Source organism: Saccopteryx leptura, chromosome 6, assembly GCF_036850995.1.
Source record: "Saccopteryx leptura isolate mSacLep1 chromosome 6, mSacLep1_pri_phased_curated, whole genome shotgun sequence".
In the NCBI taxonomy this organism is placed as follows: domain Eukaryota; kingdom Metazoa; phylum Chordata; class Mammalia; order Chiroptera; family Emballonuridae; genus Saccopteryx; species Saccopteryx leptura.
In genome coordinates this window covers 145,599,812-145,621,896 of record NC_089508.1, presented here as the reverse complement: position 1 = coordinate 145,621,896, position 22,085 = coordinate 145,599,812, and the positions used below count along the sequence as shown (strand labels likewise).

The 22,085-nt window shown below is 43.1% G+C and overlaps 1 protein-coding gene across 2 annotated transcripts in view; it reads right to left on the bottom strand.

Annotated features, from left to right (window-relative positions):
- Positions 1–22,085, bottom strand: part of COG5 (component of oligomeric golgi complex 5) — a 444,866-nt gene that overhangs the window by 130,566 nt on the left and 292,215 nt on the right. For both annotated transcript variants that reach the window (XM_066342433.1, XM_066342435.1), the window contains exon 11: positions 19,366–19,447. In XM_066342433.1, the coding sequence (XP_066198530.1) occupies positions 19,366–19,447 (82 nt within the window). The remainder of the gene's footprint in view (positions 1–19,365; positions 19,448–22,085) is intronic.

The following is a 22,085-nucleotide window of genomic DNA, read 5'->3' as shown; positions in this document are numbered from 1 at the left end:
TATTTGGCTAAAGACTGTTTTCCCTACTTGACTGTAAACTCCTGTAGGACAAGAATAATGCTTGTTTTATTTGAGGCATATTTGGTACTCAGCACAGAGCCTGAAATAATAGAAATTAAATAAATATTTCTTTATGATAGGATGAATTAAGTTTTTAATGAGCAGTATGCTGACTTTCATAGAAATCTTATGTTTTTAGAACAAATCATTATTTAGGGTTTCAGATAGCCAAACTTTAAGTATATTACCTCAGTACATGTGATTAATTTCATGTTATTTATGTCAGATATATAATATTTAAAGCTTACAAATAAGTATAAATTTAAATATTGAATCCATTTCTACTTTTTCTTTTGTCTGACTTTTTTTTTTTTTTACAGAGACAGAGAGTCAGAGAGAGGGATAGATAGGGACAGACAGGAACGGAGAGAGATGAGAAGCATCAATCATTAGTTTTTTGTTGCGACATCTTAGTTGTTCATTGATTGCTTTCTCATATGTGCCTTGACCGTGGGGCTACAGCAGACCGAGTAACCCCTTGCTCAAGCCAGCGACCTTGGGTCCAAGCTGGTGAGCTTAGCTCAAACCAGATGAGCTTGTGCTCAAGCTGGCGACCTCGGGGTCTACTTTTTCTTTTATGTGCAGTTATAAAATGTTCACAATAAACTAACTACAAACTTGATAATACTCAACATTTGATAAATATTTGTAGAAAACATACTGCATACTTAATAATCTAACAAATTATTTATAGAAAGAAAATGACAGGTCACCAATTCCCAGTTTTTTAGTAATTTATTATCCAGAGTATCCCCTTGTGCAAGCTATTGTTCTTTTCTATTAATTACCAGTGACTCCAACATAGGCACTAACATGGAGATGAAACTCAGATTAACCAATTTCATTACTATTAGAATACATATTTCATCATTTAGAAAAAATAATTTTATGTACTTTTTTTAGACAGGCAACAGCTCTGGAAAAATAACCCTCATTAAGAATGTCTGTCTTTGATTTTATTTCCTTATCTCTGTATTCTTCAATTCATTGTAGTAAATATCTCTGTACATTCAAAAATGTGTTGGCTGAAACCCATCTCAAACCTTTAGCTAAGTCATGTAGAGAAGAAATAATAGAAATTGTCCCCGTGTTCCTTCTTTCTCTTCCTGTCATTATTCCAGTACGTTTGTTTTACTTTCCTTACAGCAATGAACACTATAAGAAGTTATTCCTTGGTCTGTGCTGTACTGACTATCAAGTTGAATGAGAGGATTGATATTACTTAACATGTCTCTATATTTCTTTTGCCTAGAATAACATTAGGCACTGAGTCACTGAGTGAACAAATGGACTAAAGAAAAAGAATGAAGAGGGCTCTAGGTTTGGAATGAAATAATTTCCTCAGGCTCTAACAGTCTAGTTTTAATTGCTGCACTACTCCCAGATTGCCTAGTTCAAGGCTTCGGAGAACAACCTTAATATTTGCTTTATCCCAGAGCTATAATACTCATACCTCTTGCCTCAGTCTTGAGTAGCTGTGCTAAATCTTGACATGCATGTATACTGCTGTTACTACACCTCAGCCAGCGGCTGAGGTCCCGGCCAACAATGGGCAGTGCTCCTTAACAATCTCAGCAACCTTCAGGCAACTCAATAATGGAGAGTGCAAAATCTACCTAGGAGATTCAATCATTTATCCATGCAACATATATTTGCTGATCATTTACTATATGACAAGTATTGCTGCAAATGTTGCATTTGTAATAATGAACAAAATATGCAAAGTTCTTACCCATAAGAAACCTGTAATCTAAGAAAGGATGACAATAAACAAATATGTATGCAACATAATTTAGGCAGTGAAGAAAAATTAAGTACGGTTAGAAAACAGATAGTGATAGAGAGTGGTATTTTATAAACTGCAGACAGGAAGGGCCTGTCTGAATGAAGCAGGAATATGACCCATCTGGACATCTGGGGAAGACAGAACAGATGGGAAATGCAAAGAACTTAAGGTAGATTACCCCAGTAGTGGCTGCTGCTCTAATTGTAATAACTTGCAATGCTCTTTAGATATAGAGGCCTGAGAGTTGGCCTCTATAACTAGGTTGGGTCCTTCCTTTGTAATTATATTGCTACCCATTTCTAATTCATTCCCTTCCTACTGGCTCAGTTCCCAATAAATTATCAGGCCTTGTACCTAAATTACCTAGCATTATGAAAGTATCAGAGGCCAGTAATATACTAGGGTTTGGTATATCTTGAAAATATTTTGTTTCATAATTATATTAAATATTATTACAAAAGAAATTGCTACAAATGTAGCTGTTTATGTTAAAAATACATTTACTACCTAACAGTGTCTGTGGGTTAGGCATGCTGAGTCCTCTGCTTCAGGGGCTATAATGAGATTGTCAGTCAGGGCTGGAATCTCATCTACATGTTCAAGCAGGGAAGGATTTGATTCCAAGCTCATATACTGCTTACCAGGATTCAATTCCTTGAAGCTATTAAACTGAGGGCCTCAATACTAGCTTGCTGTTGGCTGGAGGTCAGGTCAATGTTAGTTAATCGCCAAGTGGACCTCTCCAACTTGGTTGCTTATTTTAAAAGCTTGCAAGTCAGGAAAGCAATAGTCTGTGAACAAGATAGAAGTTACAGTCTTATGTAACCTAATCACAGAAAAGACAACCCCTTTGCATGTTCAGTAGGTTAGAAGCAAGTTCTTATTATACTCAAGGGGAAGAGATTATACAGGGTATAAATTCTAGGAGGCAGGGATCACTGTAGAATCTGCTTGCCATAATAAAATCAACTATACTTCATTCACATCAACAAAAATCATATGAAAATCAAATGTTTAGAGATATACAGTGATCTTACAAACACCTACTTTCAAAGACTGGTATCATAGACTATATTACTCCTTCCCAACAGAAAACAAAAACCAGTTTTTATAAGAAGTATATTGTTGGGAACACACAATACAGTATACAGATGATATATTATAGAACTGTGCACCTGAAACCTATATAAATTTGTTAACCACTGTCACCTCAATAAATTCAACAAAAAGGGAAAAAACATTTTCTTGAAATTATTATGGAAAAAATATAATTATTTAAAGTATTATTGAAAAATTAGCCCAAATATTCTACAGAAATAGAAGTAAAATAAAGTACCAGAATAAAATAGATAAGTCAATCATTCCATTAGTAAATTTTCCTGTTACCTTTGTTATTCTTTATTCTTTTTTTAAAAAATTTTATTTATTGCTTTGAGAGAGAGAGAGAGAGAGAGAGAGAGAGAGAGAAAGGCGGTGGGGGAGAAGAAGCAGCACCAATTTGTAGTAGTTGCTTCTCATATGTGCTCTGACCTAACAAGTCCAGGGTTTGAACCAGTGACCTCAGCATTCCAGGTCGATACTTTTACCCACTGCATCACCACAGAACATGCCCCATTACCTCTTTTTATTTATTTATTTATTTTAATTTTAATTTTTTTTCCCATTTTTCTGAAGCTGGAAATGGGGAGGCAGTCAGACAGACTCCCACATGCGCCCAACCTGTTTCCACCCGGCATGCCCACCAGGGGGCGATGCTCTGCCCCTCTGGGGTGTCGCTCTGTTGCATCCAGAGCCATTCTAGCTCCTGAGGCAGAGGCCACAGAGCCATCCTCAGTGCCCGGGCCATGTTTGCTCCAATGGAGCCTCGGCTGCGGGAGGGGAAGAGATAGAGAGGAAGGAGAAGGGGAGGGGTGGAGAAGAAGATGGGCGCTTCTCCTGTGTGCCCTGGCCGGAAATCGAACCCAGGACTCCTGCACGCCAGGCCGACGCTCTACTGCTGAGCCAACGGGCCAGGGCCCCATTACCTCCTTTAGCCACTGAAGTGGGCAATAACTTTTCCTTCTATGTTTGAGAATTTTATGGTCCAAGACATATATTAAAAACAAATAAATGTTTATATGAATTAATATTAATTGTAAGTATATCTTATTAAAAATTAATATGCCTTTTGAATTAATTTAACTATAATTTTTATTAATATAAAGCCAAATTCAGAATAGAAATAGTCCTTTTTAAAACTCAAGAGAAATCTCATGTAAGATAAACTGTTATTAAAATGTAAGCTTTGAGCCTGACCAGGCAGTGGTGCAGTGGATAGAGCATCGCACTGGGGTGCGGAGGACCCAGGTTCGAGACCCCGAGGTCGCCAGCTTGAGTGTGGCTCATCTGGTTTGAGCAAAGCTCACCAGCTTGGACCCAAGGTCGCTGGCTCAAGGAAGGGGTTACTTGGTCTGCTGTAGCCCCACGGTCAAGGCACATATGAGAAAGCAATCAATGAACAACTAAGGTGTTGCAACAAAAAAACTAATGATTGATGCTTCTCATCTCTCTCCGTTCCTGTCTGTCTGTCCTTATCTATCCCTCTCTCTGACTCTCTCTCTATCACTGTAAAAAAAAAAAGTAAGCTTTGAATGTAAAATCCTATCAAAACCTGAAACATTAAGTTCTGACTGGACAATCCGACTAAACAAAACAAAACAAAACAAAACAAAAAAAAAACCCTAACAGCCTGACCTGTGGTGGCGCAGTGGATAAAGCGTCAACCTGGAAACACTGAGGTTGCCGGTTCAAAACCCTGGCTTGCTTGGTCAAGGCACATATGGGAGTTGATGCTTCCTGCTCCTCCCCCTCCTCTCTCTCTCTCCCCCTCTCTCTCTCCCCCCCCTAAAATGAATAAATAAAAATTTAAAAAAAAAACAAAAAAACAAAACAAAACCCTAACAGTATATATACCCTTACCCCAATTATAGATATATAATAAAATCACACTTCATATATATATATATGTAACACCCAGACATTATTTATATATATAAATAAAATTAGGATGGAGTAACTGTCTGAAATATCTAGCTATGGTCCCTGGAACATTTCTTGTAGCAGCAACACGAAGTTATAGAATTCACTACCAACTAGGTATGCATTTTATATCACAACCTTCTGTTTTAGCAGGAATACAAACCATACACATTCTCCTTCAGTTTCCTGACTAGCTGGTGCTGAATCAACCCACTTAAGTGGATGACCACCTTTCCCGAGCTCACAGAAAAAAGAAAAGTTGCCAGAAGAGAATCTCTTCAACTTTTTAATCCTCTATTCCCCTATAAATATTTCTGACCTTCAACTTCTTTTTCTTCTTTTTTTTTTTTTGACAGAGACAGAGAGTCAGAGAGAGGGACAGACAAACAGGAAGGGAGAGAGATGAGAGGCATCAACTTTTCCTTGTAGCATCTTAGTTGTTTGTTGATTGCTTGTTTATTGATTGCTTTTTCACACATGCCTTGTCCGGGGGCCTACAGCAGAGTGAGTGACCCCTTGCTCAAGTAAGTGACCCTGGGCCCAAGCAAGTGACCTTGGGCTTCAAGGTAGTGATCTCTGGGCTCAAGCCAATGACCATGGGGTCATGTCTACGATCCCATGCTCAAGCCAGCGACCCCACGTTTAAGCCAGATGTGCCGGTGCTACGCTCAAGCCAGCAATCCCATATTCAAGCCAGATGTGCCGGTGCTCATGCTAGTGACCTAGAGGTTTAGAACCTGGGTCCTCCATGTCCCAGTCCGACACTCTATCCACTGCGCAACTGCCTGGTCAAGCTGGTCTTCTTAACAGGAACAAGTGTCCATTCTATACAAGACCAACTCTTCAGCTTCTGCACGTAATCCCATCCATTTCCTCTCATCTCCTCCAAAACTATTTCTCTTTGTATATTTAGCTTCCCATCAATTTAAAAAGAAATGCTTGAACATGCACTCATAGTATAAAAGAACAAAAATACAAATATCATGGCAACACATACCCCTTGACTCTACAAACTGTTCACTAGTAGCCACTGTCCTGTCACTCCTTGTGAAGTGCAGTAACACCAAAACCCTGACCATAGAACAAGTTTTGCAAGGTTTGCAGATGAATAAATGATAAGAGTTGTGTAAAGCCATAATATTAGTTCTGTAGCCCTGGCTGGTTGGCTCAGTGGTAGAGTGTCGGCCTGGCGTGCAGAGGTCCTGGGTTCGATTCCCGGCCAGGGCACACAGGAGAAGCGCCCATCTGCTTCTCCACCCCTCCCCCTCTCCTTCCTCTCTGCCTCTCTCTTCCCCTCCCGCAGCCGAGGCTCCATTGGAGCAAAGATGGCCCGGGCGCTGGGGATGGCTCCTTGGCCTCTGCCCCAGGCGCTAGAGTGGCTCTGGTCGCAATGAGCAACGCCCTGGAGGGGCAGAGCATCGCCCCCTGGTGGGCGTGCCGGGTGGATCCCGGTCGGGCGCATGCGGGAGTCTGACTGTCTCTCCCCGTTTCCAGCTTCAGAAAAAAAAAAAAAAATTAGTTCTGTAAAGGGCATAAATGTTCCCAAATGTCCCTGGATCCCGGAAAAGCGCTCAGGATGCTGCCTTAACAACCTCTGTAAAAGGCTAAGACAGGGGTTCCCAAACTTTTTACACAGGGGGCCAGTTCACTGTCCCTCAGACCATTGGAGGGCCAGACTACAAAAAAAACTATGAACAAATCCCTATGCACACTGCACATCTTATTTTAAAGTAAAAAACAAAACGGGAACAAATACAATATTTAAAATAAAGAACAAGTAAATTTAAATCAATAAACTGACCAGTATTTCAATGGGAACTATGCTCCTCTCACTGACCATCAATGAAAGAGGTGCCCCTTCTGGAAGTGCGGTGGGGGAGGGGGGCTGGATAAATGGCCTCAGGGGACCACATGCGGCCTGCGGGGGCCGTAGCTTGGGGACCCCTGGGCTAAGATAACCAAGCACATTCTTTTGCTTTTTGTAAAATGCTTCTCTGAGCACCCTCTCCCTAGACTAGATTGTTCCAACAATAACTGAAAGCCTGTTGTTGGCTAGGTGCTCACCCACTCCCCTCGCTTCTTTTATTGCCTTTAAAAGCAAACCCCTGAGCTTGTTCAGGGCCCCATGATTTGATTTACGTAGGTCTCCGTATGATCTCCGGCTTAAAAATAAAGATTCCTTAATTTGACTTCTCGTTCGTGTGGCAAAAAGTTTGTTTCCTTGCTGTCCAGATGCAACACTTGTAATAATAGTCTATACACATTTCTTGCCTTTTCCAGAATGCAACTGAAATTCTTTAGGTAAAGTTACAATCTCATTCTAACTGCTATGAACAGAGCATAATTTGCTGATCTCATTTGATTTGTTTATCACTCCTTTGAGAAACTCCATGATTTCATTCTCTCCTCGGTTTTCTACTCTTCTGATTTTTCTTATTCTTCTTTGCTGACTTTATCTGCCTTAAACATTTTCCTTGACATTTTGAAAAAACCTGTTATAGACATCAAACATATAATAAGTGCTCTGCACTTAACTCAATCTTGTTTATCTACCTTCCTAGAGAATCTTCCCCTACTACCAGCTACTTTGGAGTGAAGCATAAACATCATATAATTTTGTTATGGAGCAAGAGCTCACTGCCCCACAACCAAAGAAGCCCATACTACACCTCAGCTTTTAAAAAATAACAGAGCTTTCTTGTGAGGCCAACTAATTTACATTTGCTATCTTTAATTTAAAAAACTGAGGTTTTTTTAAAAAAAAAAAACTGGTAATTAGTCAATTGTATTCCATTAGAAATAATTGGATTACAATGTGAAGAAAATTTTATGATGATAGTTGTTCTCGTGAAAACCCATTACTTTCATACATGAAGTCAGAAACTACTAAAAGGATATATATATATTTTTTAAGTGTGAGGTAGGGAGGCAGGGGGGCAGAGAAGCAGAGAGACAGACACCCACATGCTCCCCGACTGGAATTCACCTGAGGAAGGAGAAAGATGGCAGGAATGACTAAGTCAGCCACTTTAATTACAGTTCCCTATCAGCTTCCTGAGACAACTTGCAACACAAAACAAGAAAAACACGATTTATACAGAATTAAGACAAATGGTCAGAAATTCCCTTCATGCCTCCTCCCCTCCCGAGACATTGTGAAAGGACGGGTAGGTCCCCTCTTCCTTGAGAAGGAAGAAACGAAAAGAATACAAGGGAAAGGAGCCAGCTGGGATAACCAAGTCAGCCAGTGATAAATTACCTATATCCCATAGTTACAATACAAAGCAAGAATAGCAGGATCTGTGTGTAACTATGGCCAGTGATCTGGAAACCCCTTCTCCCTTGCTGACCCACTGAAACTTGCCCTCCCTCTCTTTGAGTCCTGGGAAACCTTAAACAAAGAAACTACATGCCCATTGCTTAGATACTGTAAAGGTATATAACCTGTAAGAAAGTCAACTTTGGGGAACCCGTGTTTTGGAGCTACAAACCCCACGTGCTCCGCCGGCTTAATAACTTCTCCTTCCTTTAATGATTGAGTTATATGAGTGTCTATCCTACATTGGGTCGCTTCCTGGAACAAATTTTGATGCACTGGCTGGGAAGCGAGGAGGAGAGACATCTGCATTTGGCGGACTTTGGGTACCCCACTGGGGAGCCCCCAAACCATCCTGTAGACGTACCCGCTGAATGTGCACCGGGAATTTTCTAGTGTGGATGCCTCACAGGGCAAAAAGAATTCCCACCTGCCGGTCCCAGCATGATTCAGATAACAGAGGAATGGGAACAGGGGAGCGTCTGAATCACAGTAAGGCATACCGGGCAAGGGTAGCTAGCTGAGGTCCTGCCCTACTGGGCAAAAGGGAGGTCTGATCAGCCTCCGGAGAGTCACTAATCTCCCTCCATAGGTTAGGAGCGGTGACTGTGCACTCTCCACTGGTTGTGGGGAATGGACCCCACGGGGTTAGGAGTGGTGACTTGTCACTCTCCACTGGTGTGTGGGAGGTTGTGTGGAAGAGAGTGAGTGCAGAGTAAACAAGACGGACACCGGGAGAAGGTTCTGACTCCCCCACAGGGCCAAAGCAAGTGTTGGGTCCTGAACAATGGTTCTGTAGGGTGCCTCATACAGTTAAGAGGCAGAATTGCATGCTGATGGTTTATATCAGCCTGCCATAAGCCAAGAGGGCCCGCCATTCCTGCAAGGGGAGCGGCCGGTGACAGACTGAGTGAGTGGCGTCCCCTCCAAGTTCCCCCTCCCATTCCTCCATTTCTTCTTGTGGGGTGACTGTTACCTGTCATGGGGGGTATGGGAGGTTCACAGGGGAAACCCACTCCTTCAGCCATGATGGTCAAGAATTTTAAGAAAGGGGAGTATGGGGTTACTATGTCCCCAGGGAAACTGAGGACCTTATGTGAATTAGAATGGCCCATTTTTGGGATAGGGTGGCCATCGGAAGGAAGCTTGGATAAGTCTGTTGTACAGAAGGTGTGGCAGTTACTGGAGATCCAGGCCACGCCAACCAGTTTCCCTACATAGACACTTGGCTTACACTAGTGTTGTACCCACCCACTTGGCTTAGAGGTCAGGCCTCTACAGTATTGGCGGCTAAGGCACAGAAGCGTTCCACCAGACCCAGAGAGCTGCTGCAGCAGCCAAACCCAGAAATTTTAACCCTTAGTGAACCAGAAGGGGCAGAAACTCTGGCTCCTTCACCTTATGTACCGGCAAGGCTCTACCCATTCATACCTGACTCTTTGTCCACCCCAGAGACTACCACTGACTCAAGCCCATCATCGCCAGATACATCAGGTCCCAGCATAAGGTCGCTTGAGCCCGAGCCGGAGGTGATTCCCATTGCACTGCCAGAATCAGGCCCAGGCTCTTCCCCCCCTACCTGGGAGGTTATGCTAAAAAAAAAAAAAAAAAAAAAAAAAAAATGCCTGGTATGCAGATGCCTCTGAGAGAAGTAAGAAACATGGTAATAAATGAGCAAGGGAATATAGTGGAATGGCGCGTGCTGATGTATAAACCTTTCACACCACCAACCTTCTCAATTGGAAGCACCACATCCCCTCTTATATGGAAAAGCCTCAGGCCCTAATAGATCTCATGCAATCCATACTCCACACCCACAATCCTATGTGGGCAGACTGCCATCAATCAATTGCTACTCACTCTGTTCAACACACAGGAAAGATGCTGGATAATGCAGGTGGCAACTAAATGGCTAGAGAAGAATGCTCCTGAGGAATACCAGAACCCCAGGAATATGCAAGGGTCCAGATGCCAGGAGAGGATCCTAAGTGGGACCCAAATGAGGAGGAGGCTTGGAACGACTGAGTAGATATAGATAGTCTCTCCTCCAAGGCCTGCAGAAGGGAGGCCAGAAGTCCACTATCAACACGGTGGCAGAGGCTTTGCAGAGGAAGGGTAAAAGTCCGCGTGACTTTGATGAGAGATTGTGTGAGACCTATAGAATCTATACCTCTTTTGACCCAGAGAGTCCAGAGAACCAAAGAATGGTTAATATGGCCTTTGTCAGCCAGGGTGCAGGAGATAGAAAAAAGAAACTCCAGAAATTAGAAGGCTTTGTGGGAATGAATATGTCCCAACTCCTAGCAGTAGCCAATAAAGTCTATGTGAACAGGGAGATTACGAGCAGAAAGGAAGATGAGCGCCGAATGCAGAAAAAGGCAGAGTTCACAGCTGCAGCCTTTCAGCAGAAGGGAAAAGGAAAATCCCCCCTGTTCGAAAATGGAAAGAAGACAGGAAAGGGCAAGAAAGGGCAAGAAAGGGCAGTCAGGCAGAGTTCCCCTGCGACGTGGTCAGTGTGCTATCTGCAGGGGAACAGGTCATTGGAAAAATGAATGTCCCAACTGGGACGAGGGGGAGGCATGATTGTTAGCCACCTCCCAAGGGGAAGGCACCCTGTTCAACATAGCTGGGGAGTCCCTCTAAGATTGAGGTGACTGGACTCAGGGACCCTACTGAGTCTATGGTCCACATGGAGGTAGGGGGACAGCTGATGGACTTCCTGACTGATACAGGGGCTGAACACTCAGTGGTGACCCGGCCAGTAGCGCCACTCTCCATCCGTAGAGTGGACATTATAGGAGCTACAGGAACACAAGACGAACAGGCATTCTGTCTGCCCCATAAATGTACAATAGGAGGTCATGAAATTATACATCCATTCTTATACATGCCTGACTGTCCAGTGCCCTTATTAGGATGCAATCTGCTGAGCAAATTAAGGGCTACTATATCTTTTGCTGACAATGACCAGCTGGACGTACAGGTGCCTAAGCCCAGGCTTGTTCTAACTCTAACTGTCCCCAGAGAGGAGGACTGGAGGATTTTTGCTGCCGTGTCTGGGAAGCCTCCAAGCCAAAAACTAATTCAAAAATACCCTGGAGTCTGGGCTGAAGAAAACCCTCTCCTGGGCTGGCAGTAAACCAAGTGCCAGTGCAGAGAGAGCTAAAACCTAAGACACTGCCTGTCAGCCAGAAACAATACCCGATTCCTAGGGAGGCCTTGGAAGGGATCCAGGTGCATTTTCAGACTCAAAGAGTATAAAATCACTATCCCATGCCAGTCACCCTGGAATACTCCTTTGCTTCCTGTCAAAAAACCAAGGACCAATGATTGTCAGCCAGTCCAGGATGTGAGGGTCGTATATGAGGCAGCAGTGACTCTGCACCTGACAGTACCAAATCCTCACACCCTCCTAAGCCTCCCCCCTGCTTGAGTCTCACAGTTCACTTGCTTGGACTTAAGAGATGCCTTCTTTAGTATAAGACTGGCTCTTGAAAGCCAGGAGCTGTTTGCCTTCCAATGGGAGGACCTGGCTACAGGGGCAAAGGTGCAGTACACCTGGACTAGGCTCCCACAAGGGTTCACGAACTCCCCTACCATCTCTGGGGAAGTCCTTGCCCGGGACCTCCAGAGGTTTCCTGCACAGGACATCAGTGTGTCCTCCTTCAGTACGTGGATGACCTGTTGCTAGGTCATGAGACTCTCCAAGGATGTGCTCGAGGAATGGATGAGCTTCTACGTCATCTAGAGAAGAATGGATACAAGGTCTTGAAGAAGAAGGCCCAGATCTGCCAAAGGCAGGTAAAATACTTGGGATTCATTCTCCAGGAGGGGGAGAGGAGGTGGGAGTAGAACAGAAACAGGTTATTCAGAACACCCCAGTCCCCACCATGCGGAAAGTTAGAGAGTTTCTGGATGCAGTAGGATTCTGCCATTTGTGGATTCCCAACTTTGCAGTACTGGCCAAGCCCCTCTATGAAGTCACAAAGGGGGGAGAAAAAGAGCCCATGGACTGGGGGCCAGAACAGGACTGTGCCTTTCAGACTCTTAAAAAGGAATTACAAGTTGCCCCAGCGCTAGGTCTTCCTAACCTAGCAAAACCTTTTGTGCTGTACATCTCAGAGAGGAGCAAGACAGCAGTGGGTATATTAACCCAGGATTTGGGGTCATGGACCAGACCGGTAGGTAGCCTGCCTCTCCAAGCAACTAGATGAAGTTGCAAAGGGCTGGTCACCATGCTTGAGAGCCCTAACAGCCACTGCCATGCTGGTACAAGAGGGAGACAAAATAACTTTAGGACAAGACCTGAAAGTGTGGGTGCCACATGCAGTTGAGTCTCTGATGAATGCAAAAGGACATCACTGGCTCACTAATACCTCACTAAGTACCAGAGCTTATGTGAAAACCCAAGACTAGAAATAGAGGTGTGTACCACTTTAAATCCAGCAACGCTGCTCCCAGTGAATGAGGGAAAGCCACAGCAGAGTTGCTTGGAAGTACTTGACTCAGTATACTCCAGCAGGCCGGACTTACTGGGTCAACCCCTAAGGGAGCCCGACTGGGAGCTGTATGTGGACAGAAACAGCTCTGGCAACTCAAGGGGAGAAATACAGGCAGGGTGTGCAGTAGTGACTCTAACAGAGACTGTAGAGGCACGGCCTCTACCCCAAGGCACTTCTGCTCAGTGGGCAGAACTGATTTCCCTGACCCGAGCCTTAAAGCTCAGTGAAAGGAAAAGAGTATCTTTACAGATTCCCGTTTTGCCTTTCTCACTCTCCAAGTACATGGGGCAATTTACAAAGAGAGAGGACTCCTAACTTCTGGGGGCAAAGATCTTAAATATCCAGGAGAAATTCTCCAGCTGCTGGAAGCAGTCTGGAAGCCAGAGCAAGTAGCAGTGATCCACTGCCGAGGACACCAGAAGAGAGGAATGATAGAAGCCCAGGGAAATGCCAGAGCAGATGCAGAGGCAAAGAGGGCTTCTACCCTGCCTTACCTCAAGGATACTATAGCCCCTCTCATCCCATGGGCCCCAGAACTTGCACCCAGATATTCCGAGGGAGAGAAAAAGTAGAGAAAGAAGGGGCTAAAGAATTAAAGGACGGCTGGATGCAACTGCCCGATGGTAGAGTTGTCATCCCTCATTTGTTGGGGCCAGCGGTATCCAGGCTTTGCATACTGCCACCCATCTGGGACAAGAAAAGACAGAAACACTGCTAGGGAGATACTTCTATATCCCTCTTGGCAACCCTAGCCAAGAAAGTCAGCCTGCACTGCTCAATCTGCCATCAGGATAATGCAAAACAAGGACCTTCAGTGCCTTCTGGTATTCAGTCGTAAGGGGCAACTCCCTTTGAGGATATGCAGGTGGACTTCACCAAGATGCCCAAGAGTCAAGGTTACCAGTACCTGTTGGTGTTAGTATGCACCTACTCAGGATGGGTAGAGGCCTACCCTACTCGGACTGAAAAGGCTAGAGAAATAACAAGGGCATTGCTCAGAGAAGTAATTCCAAGGTTTGGACTGCCACTCTGGATAGGCTCTGGCAACAGCCCAGCCTTTATGGCTGAGGTAGTACAAGGAATAGCTCAAGCATTGGACATCACCTGGAAGCTTCAAGGAGCATACAGTCCTCAGAGCTCGGAAAAGGTAGAATGCATGAACAGGACTCTGAAGTTAGGGCTTAGCAAATTATGTCAGGAAACAGGTTTTAAATGGGTACAAGCCTTGCCTCTAATATTGTTTAAGATTTGTGTGAGGTCGGTTGGCAATGGGGGAAAGTCAGATGGAGAACTGGGTCCAAGAACTTTGGCCGAAACCACCCACACCCACGGCTGCCAAAAGAAACGGCCCAGGAGCGCTTTGAAAAACAACAACTGTGCAATGAAATTTCGCCACAACCTATTACCTCACCACCACCCTACCGATGCTATAAATTACCCCTGGGTGGGAGAAGCTGCGCGACTTCCCTGGCCCCTGTCTTGTGGACCAGTGAACCTCGCCCGAGAGCGCTCTAAATAAAGCTTTTGCTTGTCCACACTTGGTAGCTATGTCCTTCTTTCTTCAGCAGAAAATACCTTACAATTCAGTGTACCCCCTCCAAGAACACCGGGTATTCACCTTATAAGGTATAATACAATAGGCCTCCCCCAATATTACATAGCTTGCCCGGAACTCCCCGAGAATTAGGAGAAATAGAAGCTTTAGGCAAGGTAGCCAGTACCATATCCAAGTGGGTGCTAGATAGGGGTCCAATCAGTTTGTTTGCCCATTCCCATTCTTTTTCCCCAAAGATTGGAATCCAGCTCCCCTCCGACCCAGGTAGAACGAACCTATACTGTGATCCTGACCACCCCCACTCCTACCAAGGTAGAAGGCATACCCGCCTGGATTCACCACAGCTGGCTGAAGTCTGTGGCCCTGGCGGAGACACCTTTGTGGACAGCAGAGACTGACCCTGCCAACCCTTGTAAATTGACCATGAGCTGGCTGGTCCACACATGACTGAAGCCTGAGGAATCTCACTGTGGGGCTGCATATAATTGGACTCTGAGGAAAGAGGGGAACTAGGGCAGAGGACTGTGAACTGTGTATCCATGTCACCAAGGAAGGCCAGAAGGTCTCCAGCACCTTGCTTTTCTATGGCTTCTATGAGTGTGAGGGAACTCAGAAAGGGACCTGTACCTATAATCAGACTCAGTATTCAGTGTGTGGTAGGGAAAACAGATGGAGAGAAATCCATTAGCCAGATTCCCTGAGCTAACTGGAGCCTGGCAGGACCCAGGCAGGGCCAGAGACTGGATGGCACCATGTGGACTTTACTGGATCTGTGGGAATAGGGCTTATACCCGCCTTTCCAAGAATTGGGAAGGAAGCTGTGTAATAGGTATGATAAAGCCTCCTTTTTCCTCTTGCCTCTGGAAACAAGGGAACTACTTGGCTACCCAGCTCCACAGCCCTTACAATGAGTAAAAAGAGAACTCCAGATAGGAGACTGGAAAGATGATGAGTGGCCCCCAGAGCAGATAATCCAACACTATGAAACCTGTCACCTGGGCAGAGGATGGATCTTGGGGATTCTGCATCCCCATCTATATGTTAAACCGGATTATCCGATTGCAGGCAGTTTTAGAAATCATTACCAATGAGCTGGGAGAGCCTTAACCCTCCTTGCACATCAGCAAACTCAGATGACAAATGCCATCTACTAAAACAGATTGGCACCAGATTATCTGCTAGCAGCAGGAAGAGTATGTAGAAAATTCAATCTCACTAGCTGTTGCCTGCAAATAGATGACCAGGGCCAGGCAGTTGAAGACCTTGTCAAGAAGATGATAAAACTGGCACATGTGCCTGTGCAAGTCTGGCAGAAACAAAACTCTAATAGCCTTTTGGGGGGATGGTTCTCAGCTTTTGGTGGGTTTAAAACCCTAATAGCAGTAGTCTTACTACTCCTATGAATTTGCTTAATAGGTCCGTGTCTGTTGCCATTATTAATGAACAGCACAAGGAACATGATAGAGGCCACAGTACAGCAATGAACCATGGCCCATGTATACTTTACCCACCACTATAAGGCCTTGCCCTTGGGATCAGATGAAGAATGTGAGACTCCAGTATAAAAGGAATTCTGAACTCTCAAAGGGGGAAGTATGGAAGGAGGGGCAGGCCCCCTCTTGGCTTAGAAGGAAGAAACAAAAAGAATACAAGGGAAAGGAGCCAGCTGGGGTAACCGAGTTAGCCAGTGATAAATTAACTGTATTCCATAGTTACAATACAAAGCAAGAATAGCAGGATCTGTGTGTAATTATGGCCAGTGATCTGGAAACCCCTTCTCCCTTGCTGACCCCACTGAAACTTTCCCTCCTCTCTCCTTGAGTCTTGGGAAACCTTAAACAAAGAAACTACATGCCCATTGCTTAGATACTGTAAAGGTATATAACCTGTAACAAAATCAACTTCGGGGAGCCTGTGTTTTGGAGCTACAAGCCCCACATGCTCCACTGGCTTAATAACTTCTCCTTCCTTTAATGATTGAGTTATCTGAGTATCTATCCTCCGACGGGTTGCTTCCTGCAACTATATGAAGGTTACATATGCCTACAGACAAAGGAATCATGCACCCTGTGCATGAACACTGAAAAAGTATGTAAGATGGAAGAAATCTGTCTCCAGGGATCTTGTGTTTTGAATCCAATTAGGCCACGTTGTTGCAAAGGCTAAATAAATCCCCTTTCCTTCAGCAAGTTGTCTGAGAGTCTTTTGTCCTCCGAGAGTTGCTTCCTGCATTCCTGCAACACATCCAGCAAACCCCCTACAGCGATATGCTCTGCCCTTCTGAGCTGCTGCTTCACTGCTCTGCAACCAAGCTATTGAATATTTCAGCATCTGAGGTGAGTCTCAGTGCCCAGGGCCAAATTGCTGGAACCATTCCAGCCATGGCTGCAGGAGAGAGAGGGAGGGAGGAAGAAGGAGAGAGAAAGAGAAGGGGGAGAGGAAGGAGTGGAGAAACAGATGGTCACTTCTCCTGTATGCTCTGACCAGGAATTGAACCCAGGACTTCCACACACTGGGCCGATGCTCTACCACTGAGCCAACCGACCAGGGCCTAAAAGGCTATTCTTATATAATACTATATCTGAATATTTAAAAGATTATATCCTAAAATATTTCATGAGTTTTAGCCCTGACTAGAGAAAGGAGTGAGAGTGAGAGAGAGAGAGAGAGAGAGAGAGAGAAATAGATTTGTTGTTCCACTTATCTATGCATCATTGGTTGACTCCTATACATGCCCTGGCCAGGCATGAAACCTACAGCTATGGTGTATCCACAAAACACTCTAACCAGCTGAGCTACCAGGCCAGGGTTGTTTGGCCACACATTAATGAAGACCTCTCCTATGGACAGAGCCTTTCTACATACTTCTTCAGAAATAGAAATAGGGAGGTAGGTAGTGCGGTTTACTTAACCCTGTATTATCAGTGACTAAATAATGTTTCTATGTACTAGGTACTTTCAGTAAGTTTGTGAATAAAAATTTAACTATATACAAACTCTGAAAACGCTTTTTAAAAGCCTAGGACATTTAATATTCTCATCTTCAGTGATTAGACAATAACACTCATAAATTATTAGCTACTTTGTATATTTCATTGTTTAGAACTACCTTGTGTAGTTATTCATGGCAAAAACAAATTTTAAATGTTTTGTGGATCATATTGGGTAAACAACTTTTAATTCATAATGCCGATATTTCACCTGTACATTCAATAAGTCTTCATTTTTAACAATAAGGAAAAACCATAAAGTCTATCATTTTAATCTTTTTAAGTTAGACTTTGCATGGGGCATGGGGCACACAATGCAGGGGAAAGAGGGTGTTATATTGAGTAGGACATAATAAATTAAAAATAAAATTGGCCCTGGCTGGTTGGCTCAGCGGTAGAGCTTTGGCCAGGCATGTGGATATCCCAGGTTCAATTCTTGGTCAGGGCACACAGGAGAAGAGACCATCAGCTTCTCCACCCATCTCCCTCCTCTTTCTCCCTCCTGCAGCCATGGCTCAAACAGTTGAAACAAAAGTTGGTCCCGGCCCTGGCCGGTTGGCTCAGCGGTAGAGCGTCGGCCTAGCGTGCGGAGGACCCGGGTTCGATTCCCGGCCAGGGCACACAGGAGAAGCGCCCATTTGCTTCTCCACCCCTCCGCCGCGCTTTCCTCTCTGTCTCTCTCTTCCCCTCCCGCAGCCAAGGCTCCATTGGAGCAAGGATGGCCCGGGCGCTGGGGATGGCTCCTCGGCCTCTGCCCCAGGCGCTAGAGTGGCTCTGGTCGCAATATGGCGACGCCCAGGATGGGCAGAGCATCGCCCCCTGGTGGGCAGAGCGCCGCCCCATGGTGGGCGTGCCGGGTGGATCCCGGTCGGGCGCATGCGGGAGTCTGTCTGACTGTCTCTCCCTGTTTCCAGCTTCAGAAAAATGAAAAAAAAAAAAAAAAAAAAAAAAAAAGTTGGTCCCAGGTACTGACGAAGGTTCCATGGCTGCGCTTCATGTGTTAAAATAGCTTGGTTGCCGAACAACAGAGCAGGGGCCCAGAACTGCAGAGTATCTCCCTGAGAGGGGGCTTGCCAGGTGGATCCTGGTTGGGGGGCATGCAGGAGCCTGGCTCTCTGCTTCCCTGCCTCTCATGTAATAAATAAATTTAATTTAATTTAAAAAAATTTAAGTTATAAAAATAATTCTACAAGCATTAACTAATTTCTTCAACATCTATTGCTTTATATCCTTTACACACACACACACAAAAAAAACCAGATAGAATTCTTCTGTGTTTGAATGATGGAAAATTAACTTATTCTTTTGAGAATTTTATTCAAGATACTAATTATAAAAAATGTAAAAATTAACTTATTGTTTATAAAACTGAATATATGGCTATCCTACAAAATGACAATTAGCTAGGAGTTTTAATTAATTAACTATTTATATTGACTTTAGAGAAAGGAAAGGAGAATGATAGAGAAAAAAAAACATCAATTTGTTTTTCCACTTATTTATGTATTCATTGATTGATTCTTGTATGTGCCCTGACTGGGGATAAAACCTGCAACTTGGCTGTATCAGGGTGACCCTCTAACCAACTGAGTTACACAACCAGGGCAGTCAGAAGTTTTAAAGATATGTTTTATAAACCATAGAGGAAAGCTTCTTGACATTAAATTTTTCTCCCAACTGAGAGGAGGGGAGATAGAGAGACAGACTCCCATATGCACCCTGACTGGGATCCATCTGGCAATCGCCATCTGGGGCCCGGTCGATGCTCAACACAACCAAGCTATCCTCAGTGCCCGGGCCAATGCTTAAATCACTTGAGCCACTGGCTACGAGAGGGGAAGAGAGAGAAAAGGGGGTGAGAGGGGGGAAGGGAAGCAAGCGGATGGTCACTTCTGTGTGCCCTGACTGGGAACTGAACCCGAAATGTCCATACAATGAGCCAGCACCACTAGTCACTGGCTAGGGCCAAAATTTTAAAGAAAAACACTTTGAAATGGATTTACATTGCAGAATTGCACACCTAAAACCTGTATAATTTTGTTAAGGCACACCTGAAACCTCTATAATTTTGTTAACCAGTGTCACACCACTTATTTAATAAAAAAGAAACGAATTTGCAAAATAAATAATATACTTACAATTTGTTGCCATTTGAAATTGAGAATAAAGTGCTTGAGTAATTGAATTCCAAAATGTGTATAAAATTTCAGGCTGTCCATCCTGTGACCCAAAAAAGGAATATATTCATTGGTTTTTTAAAATTCTAATGAATGAGACGTGAAAATTTATTGAAAATGTGTTGACATGAACATTTTTAAGACATCTATCAAACAACAGAATTATTAAGTAACTAAGTAGAAATACACAGATGACTCAACTCAGATCTCCTGTTCAGGTAAACAGTCATTACCTGCTCTGCTACTTACTAGCTGTGTGAGGTTGGGTAAGTTGCCTCCTTCCCATCTGTGAAATGGAGATAATAACAGTACCTATATTGCGGGATTATTGTTTGTTTGTTTGTTTGTTCTTTCTTTCATTTTCACTGCCAGATTGTTAGGAAGAGTTAAGAAGTCTATAAAAGTTAAGTCTTGGGACAGTTCCTGACATAATCAACCGCAATGAATGTTAGTTATTACAATTATCATCATCACACTTTGATATAAAAAAACAACTTCTGTGACCATAACAAAACGATGGACAAAGCATGGTTAGACCCATAATGGTCACCAGGATATAATTCACCAATTACAAAAGAAAACTGCCTAAAACAGATACAGTTTTTCTTTTATTGCAGGAATTACTATTACTTAACTGAGCACTATATTTTTCATTCAACTTTCAATATATTTTTTAGAAAGTAACTACTAAAAAAAGATAATATTAGTTCAAGTATCATTTGCTAAATCAAGACAAAGTATTTCAATACCATTAAAACAGAATCAAATTTCTAGAAATTTTAGCACATATTTTTAAGGTACTTTTTTTACACGTGTGAAATACAATATCAAATTGCTATTGTTCTATTATTGAAGTACAAAAATGACAATTTCACATGGTTTACCCTAAAATATCAATAAAATTTGTCTAGTATTCAAATATTAATACTTTCATAGAAAAGAATAATTAGAAACTTTGTTAATTGTTTTAGTTTTATACTTATAACAAAAATTCTAATTTTCAAGGCTATAAATGAAAAGATGATCAACAAAAACAATACTGATTTCTCACTTTTATGTGCACACTTGTTTTCTCATTGTTACTTGTTTCTTTTATTAATACATCTTTTGCTTTGAATTCTGGGTATTGTACACCATAAAAAAGGCATATCAAATAACTTAATTTCTTATGCAATCCTTTAGATTTCTAAGACTTTATACAACATGTGTACTGTATGTATATCATGCACTTAAAGTATATGTTTATTATCATATTAAAGAACTATTGTAACAAAGCACATTAACAAAATAAAGGACAAAAACCACATGATCATCTCAATTGATGCACAAAAATGCATTCGATAAAATTCAACACTATTTAATGACAAAAACACTCAACAAATTAGGAACAGAAGGAAATTACTGCAACATAATAAAAGCTGTGTATGAAAGCTAACAGCTAAGATCACAATGGTGAAAAACAAAAAGCTTCCCTTCTAAGATGTGGAAAATTTAATGAGTATAAATACTTTCACATACACACAAATGCATACACTTAAAGAAGAAAACTTGGTCAATGTTGCTTAAGAATCAAGTACAAAATGCTCAGATATGAAAGCAAATTTATTTCAAGTGTATTAAAATAATTATGAAATCTATTAATATAACAGCCTAGTGTCTCCAGTAAAGGTATCTATAGTTGAGTGAATAAAAGGCAAATTATACTCTTTAATTAAATTAATAATACCTAATTTTCATATTCTAAAAATTCATAGAAAATAATGCATAAGATTCTTCTCTTCTGTAGTTGTAAAAAACCTATGAAATTTACCATCTTAATCTTTTTTTTTTTTCATTTTTCTGAAGCTGGAAACAGGGAGAGACAGACAGACTCCCGCATGCGCCCGACCGGGATCCACCCGGCACGCCCACCAGGGGCAACGCTCTGCCCACCAGGGGGCGATGCTCTGCCCATCCTGGGCATCGCCATGTTGCGACCAGAGCCACTCTAGCGCCTGAGGCAGAGGCCACAGAGCCATCCCCAGCGCCCGGGCCATCTTTGCTCCAATGGAGCCTTGGCTGCGGGAGGGGAAGAGAGAGACAGAGAGGAAAGCGCGGCGGAGGGGTGGAGAAGCAAATGGGCGCTTCTCCTGTGTGCCCTGGCCGGGAATCGAACCCGGGTCCTCCGCACGCTAGGCCGACGCTCTACCGCTGAGCCAACCGGCCAGGGCTCTTAATCATTGTTAAGTGTGCAGTAGTGTTAACTATATGCAGCTTGTAGTGAAATAGATCTCTAGAACTTTTTTTATCTCGCAAAACAAACTCTATACAGTTGAACCTCTGTATCTATGGCTTCTGAATCCATAGCTTCAATCAACAGCAGATGAAAAATATTTGGGGGAAAAAGTTACATTATTGTTGATGTGTACTATAAAGCCTACAGTGGTTGCCTAGGTAGTCAACTTGTTATTACCCTCTAAACAACACAGTGTAACAACTATTTACAAAGCATTTACATTGTATTAGTTATAATTAATCTAGAGAAAACTTAATTTAAATTAGGAAGGATGTACATAGGTTAAACGCAAATACTATACTACTTTATATAAGAGACTTGAGCACCCACTGATCTTGGTATGGAGGGCTGCCCTGGAACCAATCCTTGAATACAGAGGAACAACTCTACCAAATGAACAACTGCC